Consider the following 17,969-nt stretch of genomic DNA (forward strand, 5'->3'; position numbering starts at 1 on the left):
AGTATGAGTTTTTTATATAGACTAGATAAAAGTCTTATATGAGTTCTATGATTTGTAAATATTTTCTTCCATTCTAGGAGTTATTTTTTATTTTCTTGATTGCATCCTTTGAAGAACAAGTTTTTAATTTTGATGAAATCCAATTTTTTTGGTCACTTGTACTTTTGATGTCATTTTTTATGACTGTTTTGCCTAATCCAAGGTCATGAAGATTTGCTCCTATGTTTTTTTCTAAAAAGTTTAACAATTTAACTCATTACTTATGTCTATAATTTATTTTGAGTTATTTTTTATTGTGTGAGAAAGAGATCCAGTTTTATCTTTTTGCATGTAGATATCCAGTTGTCCCAGGACCATATTCATTTCCCATCGAAATGTCTTGACATTGTTGGCAAGCCACTAAAGAGCTTTTATTCAGGTGTGTGTGTGTGTGTGTGTGTGTGAGATGGTAGGGGGCAGGTAGAGAATGACGTGTCTGAATGTCTAAGAAAAGATCACCTGGCAGCAGTGAGTAGGTTCAAGAAAACTGTAGGTAACAAAATTGCCTAAATCCAGGGAGAGTAAATGTCTAGCTATTGCTTTAGTATGGAGGAAAAAGTGCTTAACTAGATGTGCTGAATATAGGTAGAAGAGAATGGATTTGTAAAATAATTGGTAACAAGGTGTGAGAATTAGAAATAGGTAACTCGAGATGTACATTCAGGTTTCTTACTCTCACATCTTAATGAAGGACATTAAGAAGAATAAGTAAGTTAAGAGGTGAAGAATGCAAGTAAAAAAAAGAGAAATGTGCGGTGATATTTAAAGGAGTGAGGGGGAGCTGAATTTGCCACTTCAAAATATGCCTCTTTGGGATATTATTTTTGACTGATTATTTTTGAGAAACAAAAAGTTCGGGAAAAACCTTTGACCTTCTCCCTAACTGCTTTAAAGAATTTAAATAGAGGACCTGCTCCAGGAAGGAAGCTATTATCATAGATAACTATGGATTAATATCAACAAAGTGCAATAGATAGGGATGAACCTAGTAAGGCCCCTTTGATCAAAGTTCAATCTGTGTTCTATTGTTAAAGATGTTAAAGGCCCAAACATTTATAACTATGGATTAATATCAACAAAGTGCAATAGATAGGGATGAACCTAGCAAGGCCCCCTTTGATCAAAGTTCAATCTATGTTCTATTGTTAAAGATGGCCCAAACATTTATTTACCAAACATTTGCTTTTCCATCTTCATTACATGTGAATTCCCTTCCTTCCCTTTGAAGTCCCAAAGCACAATCCCTTGTCCCCTTCTTCCTGGCTCATGATGGGATATAAGCCTTAACTGCCCTGTCTGTCTTGGGTCCCCATAGTCTTACAGAATCCATGTATGTATCTACATACCATATTATAATAACTGATATAGACATAACAAATAGGCAAATAAGGTAAACTGTGACAGCTCAAAAAATTTTTTCATCTGAGGCCTTTTTATGTTTGTTCTCAGGCTAAAGTTTAAAATAATAAGGGGATTGAAGGGTGAGGAAAATCCAAGTGGGATGGAGAAGAAACTGTTTCAGCTTTTTCTTACATTGTTCTTTCAATTTCAATTATTTTGAAATATATTTATTTTTTATTTATTTTCAAATTGAAATGGTAAAGCCATGAGTCATTTGGGCATTCTCAGGGAAAACTGAGAATAACTCCTTAGATTATGTTAGAGGAGGGCAGAGATCGAGACTTAGAATAGTGGTAGAGACTCAATGAACAAAAATATCTCAAATCCGTAGATGCTTTTTTCTATAAACTATGTTATACCTTCTGGAGCACACCTTCCTTATTCAGTCTCTTCCTCAGATTCTCAGCCCTCAATCTACAAGGCATTGTTTCTTATACGAAGGTGTTCTTACATGAAAAAGGGAAGATACCAGACAAGACTATGTTACTTTTGCGGAAATAACATCAGAGAAACTTTGCTTTTTATTTTAAAATTTTAATTCTTTACTAATAGCATGTTAATTTTGTAATAAAAATATAATAAAATAAGATATAGAAGAACGTTTTTGTCTTGAAATAAAGAGAAACATAATAATTTATTAAAATTTAATATACATAATCTGTGATCTGAATGTTCCATTTTTAGGCATTTAATTTATAGAAATACAGTTCTCCGAGAGGTATACACAAATATGCCAAAAAAGAATTATATTTCAGCTATTTTTAAATGGTGAAAAATTTGATAGCAACAAAATGTTTACTAATACACCAGTTATTATTATTATTTTTGCCATATCTAGTTAATCTAAATAATCCAAACTGCTCTGAAGTGGGTGTTATTACCATTTTTTTTTTTTTTTTTTTTTACGGAACAGGAAATTAAGCCTTAAAGAGATTATATTTCCCAATGACAAACAGCTAATATGTACTATGGTGACTGTAACTCTAACCTAAATCTGTGTGACTCTAAAGACTTTGTGTCACTTGGGAACAGTTACACTCCTGGTAAGCATAAAAGTGTGAATTTGAAATGTAGAACGTCAGACTCCATTTAAGTTGTTTCAAATATTTTAGTTACAAAAACTTTGCCATAATGACTAATCTTATGCATATGTTGTTTTGTACTTGTGAAGGTATATCTGAAAAGTAATTTCCTATAAGTGCAATATCTGGATCAAAGGATAAATGCATAAGAATTTTGTTAAGATATTTCCAAATTCCACAAAAATTCTATTATATTGTATATTCATGAGCAATGTATGAGAGAGGCTGTTTTCTCATATTGGTGTGAACACAGCGTTAATCCTTTTGATTCTGCCAATCTGACAAGTGAGAAATGGTATTTTGATACAGTCTTAATTGTATTTTCTTTTGTTCATAGTAAAGCATATTCTAATTATGTCTTTGTCCTCTTTTTCATCAGACTTATGATCATTTTCTCCCCTACATTTTAAAGGTCCCTAATATAGTAGGAAAAATTAGCCAATTATTTGTAATATAATTTGAAAACATTTCTCCTCAGTTAGATATTGCATATCTGCGATGAGCAGGGTTTTATGCTTTGGGGCAATAGAGATAAAAAGACTTTCAAAATAACCCCTCTTTAAGGAATGCAGTCTAGACAAGGAGTAAAAGCACAAGCACAAACATGAAAAAATTTCTTATAAAACGAGAGCAAGCCCAACCAAATAGTGATTTAGATGAAAAGGGGCAGAGAATCTCAAAAGATGACTCTTTCGTTATGGGCTGAGTATGGGCATGGACAGAGTTGAGATATAAACTACGTTTTAGAAGACAGGTTGATCTTGGACTAAAAGTCAGGCTGAGTAGAGCCCTCAATTTCAGAGAACATCAGGCTAGACTAATCTCTGGTGTGAATAATTAATAATTAGTGAGCAAGTTACTAAGTTAGATATAGATGTTTAAGTTTCTTTAGTAATACATCAAATCTATAAATACATAAACTTATATCTATTAGATATAAGTAGATATTTTGACTTCTTATCTCATTTCAATAACGAATATAATTTTTAGATATGAAGCATATTCGGATGGAAAAGAGTACTCTATTTCTATATAATTATCTATATTTTAATAGATGCATGTGTCCACCTACATATGTTATTGTGTGTTAGCATCTCTGAACTTGGGTACATACACATGTATGATTATGGACATGTGTAGCTGATAATAAAAAATATCATTTTATGAATTTTTAGACATGACAGTTCTTGGAGGTTTCCATTGTGACAAAGATGTTGAACTGGCAAATCTAAATGTCAAAATTATATATAAGGGATTAGGTAACTCATTACCTAATGAGTTAATGCAAGTGAATGCTGAGAAAAGTACAATTGGATGATAGATTCCAAGTAAGCTATCACATTTTCCCGAGTTAGTTTTTCTTAAGACGGTGGAGGATCATAAGGCATTTGAGTAATAGGTGGAACAAAGTGAAGTGGATATTACTATAGATTTCTAGGAAAATAAATCAAAGGTGTATTTTAGTAGAACACTTATTTTAATTTTTTGTATTCACTCCCTTGTATTCTATATTCTACCAGAGACATTTCCTCAAACCAATTAACTCTTTCTAAAGTTATTTTTAATGACTAACATTTGATAGTAAGTATATATTACATAGCATTATTTACTTAATTATTGCCACCTGTGCAGGATACTAAAGCTATCTCCCTTTTTGTTTTTTTTTTTTGCTATCGTAAATGAGTTAATGACTTTTTGCATAAATCTTTGCACTTATTTCTGACTATTTCCTTGAGCTGCCTTCTAGGAACATGAATTAGTAGGTTAAAGAGAATGAACATTTTCAAGGCATTTGATTCATATTACTAAATTCTAAAAGATTGTACGGATTTATACTTTTATTGAGAGTATGTGATATGTCTGAGAGACCTCGAGAGAAAGATTACAAAGCTTGTAACCTTTGTTAATTATAGATTTTCTAGATTATCATTACGTCACTTGTAGTGAATAAAAAGTATCAAATATGACAAGTACTCTGTAGTTTGAGTTGGTAAGAGCCATATACTGTGGACATTATTTTATGTCAGCAAATAATAATGAAAATGAAAACAGCCAGGATCAGGACTAGTGGATTTAAAGTGTTTTCCTCAAATGTAGTATAAGGAACTGTCCAATGGAAGCTGTCTTGTCTGAGTCCCACTGCCTGAGATGAATCACTTCTTTAATTAATTAAGTAAGTAATTTTTTACATACAGTTGACATACAATATTATATTAGCTTTAGGTGTACAACATAGTGATTAGACATTTATATACCTGATGAAGCGATCACCCTGGTAAGTCTAATACCCATCTGACACCATACATAGTTATTACAGCATTATTGACAATATTCCCTATGCTGTACTTTGCATCCCTATGATCATTTCAATATCTGGCAATTTATACTTCTCAATTCCTTTCATCTTTTTTACCACTCCCATCCCCCTCCAATTTGAGTAGAACACTTATCTAAATAAATTGGGACACAGATGAGAATGACACGGAGATAACTGGGAGGTGTAGCGATGAAGATAGGGTGACTACAAGACAATTAATAGATACAAAAAGAGATTAAGTCGAGCTCAAGTTGGGAGCATTTATTTAGATTCTTTGATAATATTGGAAAACATCTCTTTAGCCCCTTTCAAAATCTGCTTGGTCCTCACTCCATAAATAATGGGATTGAGCATAGGTGGGATGACCACATAGAGGTTGGCCAGAAGGATGTGGACATAGCGTGGGATGCGTCTCCCACCAAACCTGTAGGCGAAGACAGAAAAGAGGGCAGGGACGTAGAAGAGTAGGATGACACAGACATGAGAGCCGCATGTATTCAGGGCCTTGGACCGGGCATCTGGAGAAGGGAGGCGGAAGACAGCTCGGAGGATGTGGACGTAGGAGATGATGATAAAGATGATGTCCAGGCCAGTGGAGAGTAGAGCAGCTGCCAACCCATACCAGACATTGATAGAGATATCAGAACAGGACAGACGGGCGATGCCCATGTGCTCACAAAATGTGTGTGCAATGATGTTGATCCGGCAATAGTGCAGACGCTTGAGGAGAAAAATGGAAGGAAACATGATGATAAAGCTGCGAGTCAGGGTGGCAGTGGCGATCTTCCCAATGACCATGCTTGTGAGGATGGTGGCGTATCGTAGAGGAGAGCAGATGGCCACATAGCGGTCAAAGGCCATGGCCAGCAGGACTGCAGAGTCAGCCACAAAGAGGAAGTGAATGAAGAACATCTGGGTGAGGCAACCATCAAAAGAAATGTGACTAGAACCTAGCCAGAAGTTGGCCAGTGCTTTGGGCATCGTGGAAGTCGAGAGCAAAACATCTGTACTGGCCAACATGGACAGGAATATGTACATGGGCTCATGCAGGCTTGGCTGAGAGAGAATGACGCAAAGTAAGATACCATTACCTGCCAGGGCGGCTACGTACATGGTACAGAGGGGGATAGAGAGCCAGATGTGTAGGTGTTCCAGCCCAGGGATGCCAATGAGGAGGCAGCCTGCCATGCGAGTGTCAGAATTGCTCCCAGAAGCTGTGCTATTAGCAGGTAAGAGACCCATGATTTTCTCCCCCTCACCTATATCACAGGGAGAAAATAGATTTAGATTTTGTATACATTAGCAGAGTACGCATAGAGACAACCACAGGGTCTGCACACACTCACAGGTCCAACAACTACAGGCATATTCTCTATAGACGATCACACATAAGCTCTGCACAAAGTGCACGGTTACAGGCCCTGCCCACAGTCAGAGGCTCTCCATAAAGCTGCAAAATATTCAAGCAACACGAGGCTCAAAAACGTTGCCAGATTTAGTGCACCGCCACAGGTTCTGAAAAGAGCAGGAATAGCTAGAAAATCAATAAAAGTCTCTATATTCTCCATAGGGATGTGAGCTGTAATGAGCTCTGCCAAAGCCCCAGGCTATGCTCAGAAGGGCTGCAGTCTCACACCTCTGCTTAGCAGACTATGTGGAAGAGGAGGGTTGGGGGCAGTGGCCACTGCAGGCCATACATCTTTTTTTTCTCTCAGTCACAGATGCTTTGACAAGTAAGGAGGCAGTGAAGGAAGCTATGGCATGTAGAAGGAACACTGCACAAGGTGTGAAAAAACCTGAGTCAGAGATCTGCTCTGTCTGACTGTGTGATTTTTGGACAAGTCACTGTCTTTTTTGAGTAACAATTTTTCAGTCTTTGAAATGAGCATAATTGGTATCCTGCTGGTGTGTTAAATTAAATTTTTGTCACCTCTGTGACTCTGAAGTGTGATGCTATCACCTAGAACATGAAGGAAGGTATGGAGTAATGTTTCTGAAAATGTGGTTCCCCAGACCAGTATCATCAGTATCAAGGGGGAACTTACAGACATTTGGACCTTGCCAACACACCTAATGAATTAGGCACTCTGGGGTTGGAGAAAGGATTTTTGATTTTTTCAGTCCACGAGGTGACTCTGATTTAGGCTAAAGTTTATGAACCACTGACATAAAAACTTTTTTACTTTCCTCCCAATCTAGTCTACATATCCATCTCTTCTGCCAGGACAGTACCAATTATTTCTGCAGCATTCTCCATGAAAATGCTCAAGCTTCAACTAACACTACCCAGTGTTTCTCTCAGCTCACTTAGGATGTGATGTAACCACACAAATAGTCTTTACTACATATCAGGCCCGTTGAGTCCTTGTCAGTCCTATTAAATTACTCTCACAATAAATATACGACATTTACCACTACCCAAATGTCTGCTCCTCCCTTTCAATTGAACTTTCCTCCTCCTCCATAACTGAGACTTCAAGACTGTCAGGAGACAAATCCTCATATTATTAGTCCACTCTTGTAAATTTATCTTATCTTTGCATCTATCCTACTTTAATTTCCTCCACTCTCAGAGAAAGTTGTGTTAATATCCCTCTCATGTTTCAACATCTTCCCTCTTACAGCTACAATATGTTTTGCTTTAGGCACAAGAAAGCTCTCCTTGGTTACTTATTTAATTATTAGGAGACTACAAAGACAATATGAATCAGTTGTATTTTTCTATACAAGCAGCAAACAGATATATAATTAAATGTTAAAAGTTCTGATTACATACATAAATAAATAAATAATTCTGATTGCAATACAAACATGCAAGCATACAAAATGTATGTTAAAAACATAACATACTTAAAAATAAATTTAATTCAAATTTGCAAAGCCTCTACACTGAGAATTATAAAATATTGCTGGAAGAGATTTTTTTTTTAAAAATGTTAAGTGGAAATATATACCATGCATATAAATCAGAAGACCTAGTTGATTGTTAAAATACCAGTTCTCTCAAAATCAATCTGTAGGTTATTTTTTTAATTTAAAATTTCCAGCTTTATTGAGGCATAATGGACAAATAAAAATTGTATCTATATAATGAATACCACAATCAAGTTAATTAACACATTCATCACCTCACATAGTTACCATTTTGTGGGAGGAGTTATCTTAAATTATTTTTAAAATAAGCTGGATACACACACACACAAACACAAATGCATACATGTGTACTTGTATGTATGCATATGTCTATATATGCATACATGTGTGCATAAGTAAGTATGTATGTATGTATGTATGTATGTATGTATGTATGTATGTATCTATCTATCTATCTATCTATCTATCTATGTATAGCTTCAAGAATAATTTCCCCACCTAATCTCTGAATCCCTTTTCTTTTCCACCTTCTCAGGGTCTTTGTTTCATCAATTATTCCCTCTCTTATTTATCTTCAGTTTCTTCTAATTTCCTAGATCTTTATCTTTACTATTTATAAACATTCAAATATTTTTGACCTTGAAAGCAAACAAAAAATTAACAGCTGTAATAAAAATATCTTATTCTACTGGCCTGTTACACTGCTTCCTGTTCTGTCTTTCTTCTTCAAAATTACACCTTTCATAAAATACTTGTTTTGGCTTTGATTTCTTTACCCAACACCGGTTCTTCTCTTTTCCTTCACCTTCCTTTCCAGTCCTCATTGAGGGCTCCTCTGTCCCTGCTGGATGGTTTACTGTTGTGCTTCCTATTGGTCTGTCTCTAACCTCTCCTCAGCCAATCTTGTCTCCTGCCTTGGCTTCCTTAGCATCTACTAATTCCTCCCCAAACTACATTTGTCATCTATTTTGCTTTTCAGGCTCCAGATCCACTTATACAAAGACCTCCCAATTGTTCTCCTAGCCTGCAGTCCTTCCAGTCTCTAAAAAAGCCTCCCTATATAAATTATATTTCCAAAAGATAATTTTGAGCATTTTAGTTACTTGACTATAGATAATAATTTCCCATTGCCTAATAGATTCATACACACAGTTCTCTGCTTTCTCTACCAATATTGTACAAAACGCATGTCTAAACCTGCTCTTCTTTCTCTGCAGTCTTTTATGTAATCCATTTCTTCTATCTCTATCCTCCCTTTTAATCTAGCCAGTTTATATTTCTCACTCAGGAAGACTTTTCTCATTTCTCAAGGCTGGGTTACACACTTCCCCAGTATGCCTATGTTCTCTTGTAGTTATCTATTTCTCTCTCTAACATTTATCACACTGAAATATTTCTGGCCTCAAATTATTATGAACTCCGTAAGGGTCAGCACTGTGCCATCTGAGATAGAGTTGACATGTAGTGAATGGGGTTTTTTTTTAGAAAAAAGGATGAAATAGGTTCCAACCACACAGTCATGTAAGTTCACACTGTCAAGGACTCACATTCATATCATAAAAATCACAGGTTTATAATCATAGATCTTCAGTCCTCGCATTCTCTTCTTGTTTTTGTCTGTGCCACTTGTGCTCATTTTTCCCACAGTACCACTCATCATCCTCATCCTCCACTACATGTTCCCACCTTTGCCTGTCACATCAGTACCTGCCTAAACTTTTCTTCTCCAGTTTCAGTTGTCCTCCTAAATAATCAACCTCCAAGGCAGGCTTTGTTCACAATATCTCTTTATTATTCCATACGACTTCTGTTGTCACTTCCATCAGGCATCCATTGATGTTGCCACATCCCAACTAGTGAGCAACCCCAAGAGTTCCACTTAAGGTTGTCTCTCTGGCAGCTCCCTTTTTCAGACCTTCCACTCTTTATATGCTCCATTCCCCTGCCCATTCACTTCTGTTTCTGTCATCTTTGGGAAAATTACCAGAAAAACTATTATTCCCTTTTATTCCAGTGAATTATTTTTTCCACCTGTTTTTGAATCCTTTACCTGTCTGCACCACCCAGGACTTTGTCCTTTGATAAGCTGTCCCCTAAATGCAATAGCATAACTTTATTTTTCCATTTTCTCTAAATGTCTGAGGATAGAACCTTTGCATTCTCCGTAAGAGCCAAGGATTACTTACTTATTAAGCACTCTATCCTCACCTACAAAGTGACCCTTCAAACTACTCTTTTATCACCCCACTTCCCTGGAAGACAGTTCACTGCAGCTACCCTAGACAATTCTTCCCTTCAGCCCTCCACCCCTCCTTGAACATTGCTATACAACTGTCCACCTATCTGGTATCCGCTCACCATCCATTCCTCCATATTTAAAACCTTCTCTCCATCCTGAAAATAAATGTCTCACACAGACTTACCTCCTCAGACGTAAGACTTGCTACCTTCTCAGACTCACAGTTTCTCAAGTCAATGTTTCATACATAGCGTATGCTTCCTTAATATATAGAATTGAATCTCAGGTCTTGCTTCATCTTCATATGGTGTTTTTTCTCTCCTCTCCTTTGGGAACAGTGATTCTCCTCCCTTTGTGTATCCTTTCCTTTCTCAGCTCCAAACTTTCCTCCACCATTTGGGCCAATATAACTCTGTTCAACACAAGAATCTAAGGCACTTTGATATGCTTTGTCATAGAGCCAGGTAGAAGAAATCTGGCAATAGATACTCTGAGTATCTAAGGGGGTGAGTGGTCAGTACCAGCTCAGAGACTCTTAGTCTGAAAGTTTCCATTAAACTTGCTTTTGCATATCCCATTCCGATACTAGATCTCTTCCACATCCTCAATCCTACTTCTTCAACTATCTTCCTGTTGTCTTTCCCACAGCATTTTCCTTTTAGGCTTCTTTCATTCATCATCTGCCTACTGTCTGTTTTCGAACCCCTATTTCTTTTTTACTTTAGTACTTTCTCTTCATCCCTTCACTGCTCATAAAATCTATTATATTTGTATGTCATCCTAAAGGAAAGGATGTATGGGAATTATTGCTCGATCTTACTCATTCAAAATTTTGACAAGCCTTCAGACAGAGAAAGACAAATACCATATGATTTCATTTACATGCAGAATTTAAGGAATGAAGAAAATGAACAAACAAAATGAAAACAGACTCACAGATAGAGAGGACAAACTGGCGATTGCAGGGCTGGGGCAAGGTGAAAAAAGTGAAGGGATGAAGAAGAACAAATTATTAGTTACAAAACAGTCACGGGAAGGTAGAGTGCAGCATAAGGAATACAGGCAATAATATTGTAATGACTGTGGCTATGGATAGTGACAGGTGAGTAGTAGAGTAACTGGGGGGGATCACTTTATAAATTATATAAATGCTTAACCTTTGTGCTGTATACCTGAAACTAAAAAAATAATGAAGTACATTGAGTGACAACTGTGTGCCAAGCATATGCTGGGTGCTGAAATCATAAAGATCATTTAAAAAGAGTTCCTTTCCTTACACTACTCACTATAGTGAGGAAAATATACATATAGTCAGTGATGGGCAGCACAGGCACCCAACAGTGTATTAGTAGTATGAGCAGAACTTGACGGGGACCAGCACTCAGGAGCTGTTCCGTGTGGCAGGAAAAAGAAAGACTTTACAGAGAGATACTTCTGCTGAATGTTCCTGGGAACACCTGCTTTTGCTTCAGCTCACCCAATCAGTGAACATCATTTACTTTGGAAAGGAATTTAAGGACTCAGCAGGAAATTGAAGATAAAATGAAAGGGTTCAGCTTCAAAGAAGACAATTCAATAGCTGAGGTTATGGGAGAAAATATTGTCCCAGAAAAAATAAAAGATGAGATTCACAATGAGGCGAAGCATGTTGGCCCTGTAGCCTTGGTGATTGGATCTTCGAAAGAATTTGAAGACAAGTGGTTCAGAAAGATCAAAGACCACTTCTGTTCTTTTGAAAATCAGTTGCATACAGAGATACAAATCTCAGTTTAGTAGTCTCTTTAAAACAAAACATCTTACCCTGTATTAATTGTCCTTGTTTATTTCAGAGAATCCACTGCTAATCATGTAATATAGTGAACTAAACATGATTATTTATGTTTCATAAAAATGGCTTATCTCCCCAGGGAAAAAATTTTGACAAACCTTGATTGATTCGTTCTTTAGGTCAGCATTTTAAGTCAACGGATAAGGGAATCATGTCTCCTTACCATGAGCAGCTACCAGTAATTATAATATAGAAGTGGGTACAAAGTGCTGTGAAAGTGCAGAGGCCAGAAGAATAATTCTGCCTGGTATTTTTAAGGGAGGCTTCACAGAGTGTCACATTGCAGTTGCGACTGAAAAATGCGTGCGTGTGCGTGTGTGTGTGCATAAGCATGTGTGTGCATGTGGTTATTGTGAGTGCCAATTGAGACAATGAATGTGAAAGGACAGAACAGATGAAATAAATGGTGATGGTAAAGCTTTGGAGAATTTGGATTGAGGGGTAAGATGGAAACCAGACTACTAAAACGAGAGCAGAAATATTAGAGACGAGTATTCAGGAGATAGGAAATAGTATCAATCTGTCTCAGTCTCTTCCAAAATTAGAATGACTCTCTTTCGTGGGCCAGACCTTACTTAATTTTGTTTATTTGTTTGTTTGTGAATTGAGACAACAGTCACCTTTTGAAGTACACATTTTAGTGGCTTTTAGTATATTCTCTAGGTTGTTCAACCATCATCACTACTCAATGTCCTTTTTTTTTCTGTTCCAGAGTCCCCCAAAGAAACCTCATTAGATTTATTTGCAATGTCTCCTTAGGCTCTTCTTGGCTATGACGGTTTAGTTTTTAAATGTTTTCAATCTATTACTAGTCTACTTTGATTTTTTAAAATGACTTTTGTGTATGTTACATGTTATTATTTAAAAATGTTAAATTTCTTCTTTTATATTGTCAGAATGGATGACATTGGTGTCATTGTGTGCTCAATCTAATTTTTGCCATAGAATTCCAGCTCCGACTTGTTGAAATGAGAGAAAATCAGTTTCATGTAAGGAGCTCAGAAATCTGCAAGAATTCACTCACACAGCCAGAGTCAAGAGAATAGAATTTTAGAGAAGCAGAAGTTTATTTTACCCATTTTTATCTGCCACAATTGATATACCAGGCTAGTCAGCATACAACTACCGTTAAAACTCTGGTCTATTTTCCTTTGAGATATTCTGGACTTGATATTTATGTCTAATTTAGTAAAATGAAAAGAACAGTTCACACCACAAAATTACAGTGTATCTTCAACTTTTTCTGTAAGATGTAAAGCTTGCTCTGCATTATATATTTGTTAACACTTTTATAAAAAACAGTTCAAGTATGAAAGGCCTATATAAGATGCTGAAATCTATGTTAGTTCTTTTTTGGCAATGCATTAACAGAATAAAATTAAAGGAGAACATGGTGAGAGAGAAAGTTTTGTCAAAAGTAACTTTTAGATTTTTGCCGTAAGCAGTTGGATGTTAATGACACATTTCCCTTCACATGGTAAGCATTCAATAAATATGCAGTGAGAGGTTTATCTGAAAGTTTAACTCATCTTGCTCAGAAGTCATTGAGTTTCTTCTGTCCAAAAAGTATCTCAATGCAGTTAAAAGTAGAGACTAGAAAGCCCCATTCAGTGAAATAGAATATGATATAATAACCCAGAAAAATAATCACCTGATGGAGAAACTGGCACTGGGGAACTGAATGCATCAAAATTGGAGGGCATTGAAAGCTTGATACTTATATCTGTCCTACAGCCATATTGATGCAGGATGGGCAAATTCCCCTGACTGGGGGGAGACTCAAGCCCTGCACTGCAAGACAAGGGGGTTCTTGGCAAAGTGCAAGAAAGTATTCAAACACATACCAAAGTTAGAGTCAAAAAAAAAGTTTAATAGAGAAGGGATAACATTCCACAGATAGAGCATAGTGTCCTCTCAGAGGCAGAGAGTAAGAGAGCCTAAGAGAGACTCAGAAAGACAGAGATAATAGAGAGATAAGAATAGTGAGAGACAGAGTAAAGGCACTGAGAGGAACTAAGAGAAAGAAAGATGCTAAAAAGGACCCTGAATGTTAGGGGAATTCAGTTTATATATCATTCTTTAGTTCCTGTGAGTTACAGTTTAAAGACTATTTACCCATTTTCCTTTGATATGGGCATACAGTGAGAAAAGATAAGAGTATGTAGCATGAATATGTAAGAATAGGTAAGTGAAAGGCCTGCTGGCAGTTCCCAGCCTGTAATCCATAGTTTCCCATGGTTTTACCTTTAGGGAATGAACAATTTTATTTTGTTTAGAGCTCCAATTAAAGACTTTGTTTTTCCTGTTTCCCCTTCAGAGTATGGGGAAATGGGTTGTTAGCAATCCCAGAAGAAATTGTCCTTAGTTCTGCAGATTCTTCATGGTCTGGCTGCAGGGCTGATCAGGACATTGCAATCTCTGAATATAGCTTGATTTAACTTTTTAGTTCTCTTGCCTCCCCACTTAATTAATGTTATATGGAACTAACCAGCCTCCCTAACCAATCAACTATCTGTTCTTGAAATATTCCCATAAACATCTTTTGAGATCTAGAATTTAGAGTCATCATCACACCATTCTTCCAAGGCAAACCTGGAGCCTAACGACTTTAATTTATTGATTCTTTCAAAAAGTATTTTTTGAGTGTCTATAAATGACTCATCTACACAAGCTATACCCTGAAGAATCCCAGCATTTTCTGGTTTCTCTCTTCTGTCCAAAACCCTGAATCATATCCTATGTGTATATGATGTCATTACTAGACCAAGAAAATGTTTATGTAAACATTTATACATACTAATGGTATTGCCTAGGGACTGGAGTCCCTGGAGTCCCCCTACATTTTAGAGCTCTCGCTTTTCAGTCTCCCCATTCCCTGAGAAAACCAATGAGAGATAAAAGGTTATGCTATCCAGGTGTGTATCCATCTTTCTCAGCTAGAATTAAATTTCTCTCTCCCCATGCCTCACCTCATCTGGAAACTCTTCCCTTCTTTCTTTTTATATGTCCTCCCCAGTTATGTTGTATTCCCTCTTGTATCTTTCTGTTCTCATCCTGGAGCTATCCTCTTCCAGCTTTTTACTGGTTTTCTAACCCAGCACCAATATCAAAATTAGGTGCCTGTGAGTATTATCTGAGTGTTGTAATGGTGATGGTGGTAGGAGTCTTGGGGAAGCAGAATGGGAAACATCAGACAGTGTGAAAGGTTGTGGTAGGAAGAATAATGAATGGCCCCTCAAAGATATGTACATCCTAATACCTGAAACCTGTGCAAATGCTATTTATATGTCAAAGAAGATTTATGGTTGATAATCAGTTGGCTTTAAAACAGGATCATATTGGATCATATACATAGTTTTTTTTTTTTTTTTTTTGGGAGGAGGTTCAAATGAGACATAGTAGAAACTCAGAAAAAGCAAAGCAAATTGACAGAATTGAAACATCAGTTTTACTACTGAGACTGTGGTAATGCTTATCCTGAGTGAAACTGTGCCTTTTTCTACTTTGGAAGAAACCCAAGGAAACAGAAAAATTGTCTTTAAGAAGAATTCTCAATCATTAATGAAGGATGGCCACATATCTAGGAAAGAGAATCCAAGAAAATTAGTAGAAAAATAACACAAAGCTCAATAGAACCATCTTATTGTTTGTCTGGTAAAACAATTAAGAACTATGATTGTACAAGCTGGGGAGTAGACTGCATGATTCAGCAATAGTGGAGGTTTCCTGGAGACATTAGCACTTGTAAGGATCAGAAGCAATGAGTGGAATTTAGACATATTGAGAAAAGACAAGATTGCATTTATATAAAGGCAACAATACAAGCAATGAGGTGTAGGAATGATGGAGAAATATAGGGCAACTTATATGGCTACCTTTTAGAGAAGACTGTGAGACATATTCACATATGTAGAACCACTTTCTATAGGTAAAGTATTGACTGCCAAACAGGAAATAAAATATATTCTGTAGGCATAATGGGTGCAATTATACCCTTTTAAACAAGATTGTGGATGTCTGGATAATTTCATATTTTCAAGAGAACAATCTGGCAGCATGAGATGAAGAGAAAGGTTTGCAACATACTGAAAGCACCAACATTCTTATTCTACAGTTTCAATTAGTAATTATGATGACTTGAGTAGATGAGGAAGTGAAGAAGAAATGGAGTAGGCAGATCAAACAAGGACTTCCAATTAAGATCATGAAAGCTGGCAGATGAGATATAGGGACTGAAGGAGAACAAGTCACAGTCAACTCTCAGATCACTATGTTCTAGCAGTGGGAGAATGATGCAATGACAAAGTGGGGTAGCTGATCAGGAAGTTGGCGGGTGGAAGAGGATGATGAGCCTTGGAGAACTGTTCATGAATTGACAGAAGAATGTTTAGATAGAGATTTTCTTCCAGATATTGAAGATGTGGGGTGTAAGTTCTGGACAGTCATAAATTGCTTCACTAGAATCCTAATGATACACTGGCATTAAAAAGTGCAGATTTGCTAATTCACACATGACCCCTGTTATTTCTTTAAATGGATACCTCAGTAAGATATTCCTGAGACTCATGTCAACTAGGATATTCAATACTTACATCCTTGAGAAATCTCAGACTGAGTTACTTGGTGAAGGCAAGACAATTTTTGAATTTTAGTTGCCAGTGGAGGACCAATACGCTCCCAGGTTATAGATCTGTTGGGACATGGTCCAAATATAGTAATGATAAAGTTATGGTAATGTCTATAGATGGGGAATAATTGGTTTAATTGCAGTCTCTTGACAGCTTTCGTTAAATGCCATAGAGGTTATGACAAGAGGCAGTTTGTATTTTTTCTAGTGTTTGTTAGGTGATAGAAAGGGAGGGATCCTAGTCATAGAAAAGATTTAAAGAGAATTCATGGATAGTAGTCCCAAGAATCAAATGTTTTGTTCTCAGGGAATGACAATCAAGATGATGGTTACATTGAATTTGACAAATTTCAATCCAGACTACTTCATTTTGGCGGGGATCCCAGGGCTGGAGCAGTTCTACATCTGGATTGGAATTCCTTTCTGTACCATCTACCTTGTGGCTCTTGCAGGTAATAGCATCCTTCTGTACCTCATCGTTATGGACCGCAGCCTCCACAAGCCCATGTTCTTCTTTCTCTCAATGTTGACCTCTACAGACCTCATATTATGCACCACGTGTGTCCCCAAAACACTTGGCATATTCTGGTTGAAAGCTCATGAAATCACATTTCCTGGATGCCTCACCCAATTGTTCTTTCTCCACTTCAGTTTTTTTGTGGATTCAGCCATCTTATTGGGCATGGCATTTGATCGTTACATGGCCATTTGCTCCCCTTTGAGATATACCAGTGTCTTGACACCTAGAACAATTGTCAAGATCATGGTGGGCCTTGTTGGTCGTAGCTTTAGTGTCATTTTGCCTGTTGTTTTCCTAGTGAAGCGTTTGCCCTTCTGCAGGACACATCTCATCCCCCACACATACTGTGAGCATATAGGAGTCGCCCGACTTGCCTGTGCCGACATCTCCATCAATATCTGGTATGGCTTTGCTGTGCCTCTAATGACTATTATCTCAGATCTAATCCTCATTGGTATTTCCTACACTCTCATTCTTCGTGCTGTTTTCCACCTTCCATCCATAGATGCCCGCCAGAAAGCCCTCAGCACCTGTGGTTCTCATATTAGTGTCATTCTCATATTCTATACTCCAGCCATGTTCTCCGCCCTCACGCATCGCTTTGGCCACAATATCCCTCATACCTTTCACATCATGTTTGCCAACCTCTATGTGGCAATCCCTCCTGCACTCAATCCCATTATTTATGGTGTAAAGACAAAGCAGATTAGGGACAAGGTCATCCTTCTATTCCTTTCTAAAGGGATGCAATAACCTGGGGATGAGAACATAGAGAAAAAGATCGTGGCCAGTCAAGTAATCATATTGATTTAATGGAATTTCTTATGCAAATCAGCAGTAGGAAGCCCTCCAGTAATGGATTCAATTCTTATGAACCTCAAGACCTCAATTCTATTGGAGAAAATTATTTGTAGAATTGAGGAGGGGTGGAGATAAGGTTTTTTTAAAATCTCAAGAAAACGATAAGCATCAGATGGAAGTATATATAATTTTCTACCATAAATGCAAAAAATTTTTACTCTTCATTTGGTCCTTTTATCAT

The 17,969-nt window shown here is 37.0% G+C and overlaps 2 protein-coding genes across 2 annotated transcripts in view; one reads left to right on the forward strand and one right to left on the reverse strand.

Annotated features, from left to right (window-relative positions):
- The window catches only part of LOC120590259 (olfactory receptor 52H1-like), a 21,792-nt gene extending 4,112 nt beyond the window's left edge, over nucleotides 1-17,680 (forward strand). The window contains exon 2 of the mRNA XM_039847891.1: nucleotides 16,715-17,680. Coding sequence (XP_039703825.1) covers nucleotides 16,715-17,680 — 966 coding nt within the window. The remainder of the gene's footprint in view (nucleotides 1-16,714) is intronic.
- LOC120590260 (olfactory receptor 52B6) lies at nucleotides 5,101-6,094 on the reverse strand. Its single transcript, XM_039847892.1, has one exon. It carries the CDS (start codon nucleotides 6,079-6,081, stop codon nucleotides 5,101-5,103), a length of 981 nt encoding a protein of 326 aa, XP_039703826.1. The 5' UTR covers nucleotides 6,082-6,094.
- Nucleotides 17,681-17,969: the final 289 nt, after the last annotated feature.

Source organism: Pteropus medius, unplaced genomic scaffold (assembly GCF_902729225.1).
Source record: "Pteropus medius unplaced genomic scaffold, Ma_sr-lr_union100, whole genome shotgun sequence".
NCBI classification, from domain to species: domain Eukaryota; kingdom Metazoa; phylum Chordata; class Mammalia; order Chiroptera; family Pteropodidae; genus Pteropus; species Pteropus medius.

Excerpts from the sequence above, each read along its gene's own strand:
- LOC120590260 (XM_039847892.1), bottom strand. The coding sequence starts at position 6,081 with ATGGGTCTCTTACCTGCTAATAGCACAGCTTCTGGGAGCAATTCTGAC.